General features: G+C 39.5%; 1 protein-coding gene across 3 annotated transcripts; it reads left to right on the top strand.

The window, feature by feature from the left end:
• The first annotated feature begins 4190 nt into the window (after positions 1-4190).
• Positions 4191-8979, top strand: fam163ba (family with sequence similarity 163 member B, genome duplicate a). 3 transcript variants are annotated; one of them, XM_010797754.1, is made up of 4 exons: positions 4191-4324; positions 6472-6916; positions 7054-7094; positions 7567-8979. In XM_010797754.1, exons 1-2 carry the CDS (start codon positions 4232-4234, stop codon positions 6910-6912), a joined length of 534 nt encoding a protein of 177 aa, XP_010796056.1. In that variant the 5' UTR covers positions 4191-4231; the 3' UTR covers positions 6913-6916; positions 7054-7094; positions 7567-8979. The 3 variants fall into 3 exon arrangements, with proteins under 3 accessions (XP_010796056.1, XP_010796055.1, XP_010796054.1); XM_010797753.1 differs by having other exon boundaries at positions 7054-8979; XM_010797752.1 differs by having other exon boundaries at positions 6472-8979.
• The last annotated feature ends 485 nt before the right edge of the window (positions 8980-9464 follow it).

Below are 9464 nucleotides of genomic sequence, written 5' to 3'. Positions count from 1 at the left end.
GACAAAGTAATCGGCACTTCGAAGAAGGAAGCAAATTAGACAGACGTATTGGATTCAGACGAGTTAATTTAAATGAACATTTCCTCTGTATATTGCTTTGCATCCGGCACTTCTTTAAAGATGTGAAGCTCGTATGTAGTGCTAGATTCTCTGTTTCATGGTCATGTCAGAGAATACATAAAAAATGAATCAGTATTTTCATATTCAACCTTAAAGGTTTCTGAAGGTTTCTGAAGGTATTTCACTTCAGAAACACTTTTTGTTATATTCCATGGAATGCTCTTAACATCCAGATAGCAATGAATATATTAAATGCTTTGACAATAAATACATAAATTACATCTGTGGAAGCCGTGGCGCAGTAAAAAGCACGACCTACCTGCCTGTCAGTCTTCCATCTTGTGCACAAACTTTTCTCGTGCCCTCATTGGTCGTGTGCGCGTGTGTGTTGGAGGAGGGGCTCTGTAAGGAAGTCTGAAGGAAGGGGCAGATTTTTTTCGGCTGCGTAGTTTCAAATTCTAGCGCACTCGAGCTGGTTTCTCCATTCTTACCTACCCTACCTTTAACCCAAATGTCAGACAGACATTCAAACTCCTCCATTTTTCTGTTCTCTGTTCCTGAAAAGTCCCAAAATCACCACATGTAGCTCTTCGATTTAACTCTAAGCCTAACGCTCTGTTCCTGATGTTCCTTCATATTGATTTGGTTGGTGGTCTGTGTGGCCTGGAGATTGGATTAGAGTCCCGCTGTATTCCTGCCTGAGGGGAGTAGCTGTGTTGTCTGTAGATAGGGCACATATACTGCAGAGACAGACTGATCTATTCTAACTTTATAGAGCCTCCATGGAGAGAAATATCACAATGAAAGCTAATGGGGTTTAGACAAGATATCCACAGAGGAATTCAACATGGTTTAAAGGTGTTTCAGGGTGAGAAGGTCAGAGCTGTCAGTCAATAGTACACACATAGACTTGTGTAGTCCAGGATGTACAGACAGGCATAAATTCAATGTAAATTGCATACTGGGATAGCAGTAAAGAGCATGACTGTTTGCATTTACCTCACTATTGTTATGTTTTCATCATTTCAGGTTGTGTTCGTGTCACAGTTGAGTTATATCTTGACAACGTCAGGCTATGCTGCTGTGTGCTTGCTGCTGGTAATGGCTTGCATCATTGAGTCATAGCTTAGCAACAAGCCTGCTGTCCTATTTTTGGTTTCAGGCAATTATCCACAATGCAGTCAGTGTGATTGTGTGGTCCAATGACACTTCCAGATTGTGCATGTAATGAAGGGCGAAAGGTCTGTTCCCACATCTGTCAAGTGTCTGCAGGGTTTTCCCCAAATATACAAGAATGTTGCTAAACCTGGAAACTGAGTCACAACTTTTTCCACACTGACAGTAGCACGCTATAAGAAAAGGTAAAATAATATGTATATTTAGAAATGCAGAGCTGATCTGTACTTGCTAAAACTGGATCATAGAGATAAAGCCAAAAGCATCACTAGGAACATGATTTACAGATGATGATTCTAACTCTTAATGTCAACATCTATTCCTATATATCACTGTTAGAAGGTCATAGAAATGTCATTAAATGCATGAAAAGAAATGCAATTTGAGGATTGGAGAACCTGTTTCCTATGATATTTGCAAGATTATTCCAGAAAATCTCCACTTATTATAAAAGTGCATCTTTAATATGCAAATTCTGAGCTAGCAAAGGCAAATATGTTTTGCATTAATAGTAACAACTGAAAGCCCGTTAAGTCCATATACATCTTGCATAGTGCCTCAATTCTACATGTAAATGTACTTCTGTGTGGAAAAAGTTCAGTTCAGCGATTAGTTTTGTTTGATTTAGGCTGCTGTTGTTGTGTAACAGATAACTGCCTCAGTGAGCAGGTAAGGGTTCAGATATTGTTGATGGCTGCTGCGGGGCTCCAACTCTTTAGTTATGTGACAGCCTCAAATTCTTTACAATGTGAGGAAGGCAGAGAAAAGCAATTACTTTTGACAACCTGAATGACATTACAATGTTTGTGATTAATGCGAGTTACTTTCAAGAGTAAAATGAAAATGTAAAGCCTCCATGCCCAAGGCTTCTTCCTGTAATCCAGCTGCTGCTGAGACTGAAAAGAGGTAATTAAAGGGAAGCATTGATCTAATAAGCTGAGAATGAGGTCAGTTCAGTTTCAAGTCAATCATACTGCTGCAAATGTTCTTATGACATTCTGGATCATTCAGCCGAGTCATTTCTACCCGCATGGAAACTGTAATATAGACTACCTGAATCTACAAATTAATTAAGACTGACTGTCTAAAGGACGAGGAAGATCATAATGTTGGTATTGTGAAGCACACACAAAGATACGCTGCTTAAATGAATTACATGAAACAATTAAATATTGAAAGCAACTTTTGCATATAAGCAAGTCAATAAACGATACAATGCAATGGCAAAAAAGCAAGAGAGATAACAGTAGATCGACTTGACAAATCTGCAGAGCTCAATCAGCTAACCATAGATCAACATCTCCATTTGTTTTTGTCTTGACCTGTGACTTAAGGGCACAGATCATACACATATGTTTCCTGCTGATTGATTTTCATTAAGAGATTTCTCTCATTAGGGAAACAATGCTCTCGGAATGCTGATTCATTGTGAAAACCCTCACTTAGCCCTTCTTCCAAAAAATAAGCTAAGGTTCTTCCTGAACCACTTCTGGTCAGGGTTCTTGGAATCTTTATGCCAGTTTTAAGCTCAGCCGTGTATCAATGATGTGTCATTAACTTAGGGTGAACAATGTAGAGCGTAGTAAATAAAAGAAGAAAGATGGCGGATGGCATTGACTTAAACCGAAAAACAAGTATGGACCTACACTTACTAAAATCATTGAACATTCTTTTTTTAATCAGGCCATTTCTCACATGACTTCTCTCTTTGTGCCTTTTCAATCCTCTATTTCCAACCTGTAGAACATGACAAGCCCACTGAAGATCTCATAGTTCACACTTCAGGTCAAGTGCTAATGTTTGGTTTCTGCCGTTAACAAACTTTCGGATTGAGCACCAATTTATTTTTGGTCACAATGCTTCAAACTGTTAAAAATCAATCAATGTAATGTTGGTGGAAAAGGTTGTATCACAAGTGCAAATTGTTTAGTATTGCTTTTATAGTATTATTGTGGTGTTGTGTGTAGGCTAGTATTAACGCAAAGACAGCATTTAGATTTGTTTTTACTTTTGTGACTATTATTGTCACCAGAATTATTTCCTTCCCAAAGTTGGTGTCATAGTACCTGCGTTTCATATTTCTATTTTTAAATTCAACCATAGACTTACGGATATGTATTTTATTACTTTTAAAGCAGTGGGCATGAACAAAAGTCTCTGGGTTATAAATGCATTTGGGGTCCTGGCTCGGTGCATGCATAAGAGATTATATATCTGTTTTCATTCAACCGTGTGCTCGGCTTGAATATTTCACATCTCAAAACCTCAGCAAAATCCCTTCTCTGTTCATCTCCCTTCTTCTTATGCACACTTTCCATCTTATTAGTCATCCAAAAACCCTGTTTTCCTTTGTCTTCATCACTTCATCCCCTGTTTCTCCCATCCATTCTTCATTTCCATCTGTTTGGGTATCACCTTTCCCCGTCTGTCTTTCACACCACCTTCTTCATCCACTCCATCACTTTGTATCTCCATTTCACAATCATTCATCAAATCCCTTCCTATCCCTATTCCTCAACTCATCTTGACCTTTTTTTCCCTCTCACTCCATGTCAATTAGAGACTCGCTCTGTCTTTGTTTTCTATCACCTGCTCAGTCACTTCAACTCTCCACACTACCACAATCCATTTATCTCTTTGGTCTCCTGCAGCTTGTTTCTGTTGCTGCTCTGCTGTTGAATGCTTATTTCCTTCTCTCTCTCACACTTCTTTTCCTTATGTGTTTCAGCCTGAGATCCCATCTATAATATGAGCAGCATTTGTAGGATGATTCTATTACATGTTTCCTAACTGCTGGATAATTCAATAAGCACCACTGAGATGACACACAGTTATAATCTACTTAATGAGGCCACTGTGCTGATTAATTGTGTGCTTTCTCTTCCGCCATTTCTTCTCTCCCTCCTCTTCTCTTTTCCACTCTTTCTCTCTGCCCCTCTTCTGCCATCATTCTCTCTTCTTGCTCTCTGCAGGGTGTTGATGGAGAGCCATTCGAATGACAGCCGGGACAGTGGTCATCACTGGTGGAATTCTAGCTACGGTTATATTACTCCTTATCATCGCAATACTGTGCTACTGTAGGCTACAGGTGAGGCCACAGCTGCTTTCAGACAGTGTTATATTCCCTGTATTTTCTCAGAACGTTAGCATGAGCTGCGAGTTAAAGGTGTCCTTCAGAACCTATTCATAAGCATAGCTGCTTTAATCAGGGCAATTGTGTTTGAGACCTCAAATAGCAAGGATAATAGGCGTGTTCCTTTAACCCAAAAAATGTAATTGATGAGTGTAGCAGCATTCTTTGTCTGTGTCTGCTAAGGCTTCTCAAGCTTGGGTTTTACTGCAGTAGAAAATGTTTCTAGACCTGTGTTTAGAATTGCATAAAAATACAGCGATAGACAGGCATCTTCATCAGGGAATAGTGGCCCTGATTTGTTTTACTCTTAAAGACAATTTCATCTTTGTAAGGATAGGTGCCCTTTAAAATGATCATGTTCCTTTAAAACACACTGATATAGGTTTCAACAAAAAATAGACTATTTACAGCCATGCTAGCAGCTATTCAATGCTCAGCTAGATGCTACTGTCCGACATGCTAACAAGGACATCTCTCTCTAACGTTCTGGTGTTCAGTAGGTTTTATCTTGATAGTGTTGACCATTTTAGTTTAGCATTTCAGCATGCTAAGATTTGCTCATTAGCACTACACAGTTGTTATGATCCTAAACCACAGTATTGGACAAATGAAAATGATGATGGGATGTGAAAGAAAGTCAGGGTTTTACCAAAGTTAACACGATTCATCCTGAGGGTAATATAAATGTCTGTTCCAAATGTCAGAATGGCAATGATGAGACATTGCCATTCCTTGGGCCATTCTGCTAGCGTAGCTAAAATGTACATTTATGGTAATGAGGCAAACACTCTCTGTGTGTCAGTCATGGTCCTGGTCTTTGGCTGTCAGAGCATGTAAGCTTGTACATTAAAGACAGAAAGATCTTAAGGTAAATCATCTCTTCGACAGTGAGTGGAATAGGAAAGGTCCAAGATTGCTACAACACTGTGAAGAATAAAAGCCATCACCGCACCCAAAAAGAAATAGCCATAATATCTTTGATCTTTATGCATCGTCATGCATAATCCATCTTTCTAAGGGGTTGTGCTCGGATATTCTGATGTATTTAGGTGAAAAGAACCACTTTTCATCCTTGAAGAACTCCAGATAGTTTGAAATATCACACTAACAACACCACCGGGAAGCATTACAACAGTTTGTGGATTGCTATTAAAGCATGTGGGTTTATTTCTGTTTTAAATGATGCCGTTTCCATTCTGTTAAACTGAACTACTCCCCTGTGCATTTCACTGCTTGGCCTTTCAATAGTGTTAAAAATATGTTTGGCAAACAAATTTGAAAAAAATTCAACAAAGAACCTCATCATATCAAGTTTTAAAATAGTTTAATATTTCTGGGAGTATGCTTAATTTATGACTGAGATGAGTTTAATAAAAGATTGATATCTGTCCTTTGAATTTAAGGCTACAGACAGTTAACAGTTTGAAACAGCTAGCTTGGCTGTCAGAAAGTGACAAAATCCAGCTAGCAGTAACTGTAAAGCTAACTAATGATCTTGTTTCTTTAGCTAGGATAAAAACTTGTGGTGGGACAAAATGCTGTTATTGGCGTTATCTTAAAGGTAATGGGCACAAATGTATCTTTTTGTGAGTCAGCAGGTAGAGAATTAATGGCAGGGTTGGTGCGTATCCAGCTCCTCCCATGTGTCGAAGTATCCTTGAGCACATCACTGAACTCTAAATTGCTCCCAAATGTTTGGCCAGGGCCTCGTATGGCAGCTCCTCAATATGCACAAAATCTCAGGATTTGTGGCGGCAAGCATTGTCAGACAGTAGCCTACTGGAAAAACATTCTTAGTAGAATATAGATGCTGACCTATACCTTAATGGCTTTAAGTGCATTTCAATGAACTTCCCAAAGAATGTATCCTGCTGTGCTTCTGCTAACACCATGGCCATGCAGACTTTTCAGTGGAATAAATGCCTTTCGCTTTCTCTTTATTGATCATTATCTTTCTGTTATGCCACTTTTCAAACTCTTCTTTTGCTCATCTCTCTATTTGACATAATTTGGTCCCTAATATTCTCCCTGTCTCTCTATCCCTTCTTCTTCTGTCATCTCTGCTCCCCATCATCTTTCTCGCCATCTCCTCCTCCATCCAGTATTATTGCTGCAAGAAGGAAGAGTCTGAGTCGGAGGAGGAGGAGCCAGACTTCGCTGTTACGTCCCGCCTCCCTCCGGTCCACTCCAATCACAACATTGTGGCGGCTACGGCCGCCGCCTCCTCCATCTCCAATGGCCCCGCCCTTTTCTCCACCCCTCCCCTGGCCAGGAAACTGACACGCTCACAGACCTTCTGTCCATCCTGTACGCACTATGACCTGCCTTTCTACCTGCAGCCGCCCCCTCAGCCGCAGATCCACCATCAACCTGATGGCTTGAGGAACGGAGGCGACCGGATCAGCTACCGCAGCGTGCATCAGCAAGATCTGGACCTGCCAGTGCCTGTGAACATTTCAAACTACCGGAAACCAAACCTGGCCCGGTCGGTCACGATGAGGGACATGTTCACACGCAGCTGCAGCATCAGCACTGATGTTTAGCTGGGTGAGGTTTGAACTCTTTGTCAGTATGTGCTCAGATGAATAGGGAAAGCCTAAACAAGACTCTGTTTTTGTCGTCTAGACCAGTTTAGTCCGTAGTTTGGTCTAATCTTGTGTCCTTCTACTGGTCACCTTTCGCAGACTGAAGGACTCCGATGGCTCTCAGGACAGGATTTTCCAAGGTACTATGCTCAGGTCCAGGACCTTACACTTGAGCCATGATAGTTTAAAGTATTGTGGATTTACCAATAACACAGACGTCTTGTTTTTGTTTTGTTTTAAATAGCTCTTTTTTTAACAATGAAAAAGGAATTTGTTTAACCATTTGATAAAGTTTGTGTCTTTTACTCGTGGCCTGAAAGACACATAGATTCCCTTAATCCATAATCGGCAGGGATTCTCTCTGTCATAGCTGCTATACTAACAAAATATGATTAGGAGAAGTCCAGTGTTTCCCTCTCCCGTGATGGGATGATCTGCCTGTTCCTCCATCCACAGATTATAAAGATTATAAAATATCACTCACCACCAGTGGAGGAAGGGGGGACGTCATGTTTTAGCTGCCATCCAATGACATTTCAGATAACTTAGGCCATAATATTTTAAGACATAAATGGCTCACAGAAGATGGAAATCCCTGCTTTTTTTCCACAGAATTTCATAGAGGTCTCCATTTTGACGGTAGACTGGTTCCTCTGAGTGTCTGCTGACACAAAGAGTAACACACTTCAGCAGAGACGGACCTCTGTGTTCATGCAGGCGGAGTGACTGTAGGTGCCAAAGGGGGGATACTTTAGGTTCTTGCATTTGTGTGACTGTTCTTGCATGTGTGTGTGCGAGTGTGTGTATAACTTGATCAGTTGTTATACCGAGATTATTATTCCATTCACTTCAAAACAATCGTTCACCCCCCCTATGTAAACCAAACCCTGTGGTGGGTTGCAATAACATTTTAGACATTTCTTGTAATGGGTGAATGCATTGTATTAGTTTGCCCTTTAAATGTATGCTAATGTGAAGAGTGCTCCAACCAGATGACACAATTTATTTTGTAAATGTTTATTTTACAGATTAAGGCTAAAACATAGACTGAAGTTGTAATTGTGGCAGTCAGAGGACATTTTTAAGGCAAGGCTTTAGTTATTTTAGTTCTTCTAGACTTCACTGAATTTCTTGTGTTGTCTCTGGTTTGGTAAATGGATTCATGGGCTAAAGATTAATTCCCATTTGAAGGCACATCTTTAAGTATTTAACAGGTCATAGTACACACTTTAGTCTCTCTCTTCTCTCAACTCGATGGACTGAGAGACATTTGCTCTTCTCTGAGGTACTCGGCGAGTTCCTTCACAGGATTGTTTTTATTTTCTGCACTTGGCTGACCAGCCTATAGCTGGAGGAGCAGTTTTATGGACACAGAACACACGTTTCACGAATGAAATGATTTACCGCTTGATTTCATGAAGAAATGCTTGTGGCTTTGTGAGGGGCCTAAAGCTGATTGGATCGTCCCTCGCCCCCCCCTTTAAAATGGATGGTATGCTGTTGTACCCACACTCCCTCTCTCTTTCTCTCTCTGTTGATTTTATCAGCGATTATGCTCATTAATATTCCCAAAGGGTGAAACAGTGAGTGATTTTGTTATAAGTTTTCCTCTTGTGACATGTGTTTTCCTGCAAATACACTACAACACGAACACAAACACACACACACACACACACACACACACACACACACACACACACACACACACACACACACACACACATTCACACAGTTCTCAATGCTATGTTTTCCTTCCTTTCCTTTACAGATGTGACAGTTGCACAGGAAACTTTGTGCCATAAAGATTTATTAAAGAGAAATGTATTATTATTATGATTATTATTATTACAATTGTATATTCAAATGCAGTGTTGCTTTTTCCCTACAGTATATGAATTACTTGCTTTATTTTATGATCCAGCTGGTTTTTCAGACTCAGTACAGTGAAGCAGAAACGTTTCTGTCCTTGTTTCTAATATATAACTAACAGACACATTGTTGCTAATAAAATGGTGTGAAAATCTTTCTGAACTGTTTTGTTCTAATTTGCTTAAATTAACTGTTGAGTCAAATGGTTCAAATTCATGTTCTAATGTTTGTGGATGAATAGCCTTGGAATTCCTTTTGTTATATTTAAGTGTGTTAAAGGGGCCCTATTGTGCTTTTTGAAGTTTTCCCTTTTTTGTTATATTATAGGTTTGTGCATGTAAATGGTCTGCAAAGGCTAAAATCACAAAGCACCACTTTTTGAACATGAAATCAAGTAAACATGTCACGGTACAAAATACAAATGTGAACTCTCAAAATGTGCATACGCTGACAAAATTGAACCGTTTACTTTTTATTAAATCTATTATGTCAACAGATTTCACATAACTTTATTAGGTTAGTTGAAAGCAATAATATTAAGTTTAAATTAAAAAAATGAGGTTCAACTTAATATTATTATATGAAAATTGTTGACATAATACATTTAATTAAAGTCAACCTTTCAGTTTGTTCAGTGTAAT

Source organism: Notothenia coriiceps, unplaced genomic scaffold, assembly GCF_000735185.1.
Source record: "Notothenia coriiceps isolate Sejong01 unplaced genomic scaffold, NC01 NC01_scaffold00038354, whole genome shotgun sequence".
NCBI lineage: Eukaryota > Metazoa > Chordata > Actinopteri > Perciformes > Nototheniidae > Notothenia > Notothenia coriiceps.
Note: the sequence above shows the minus strand (reverse complement) of the source record. Positions and strands in the feature narration are given on the sequence as shown.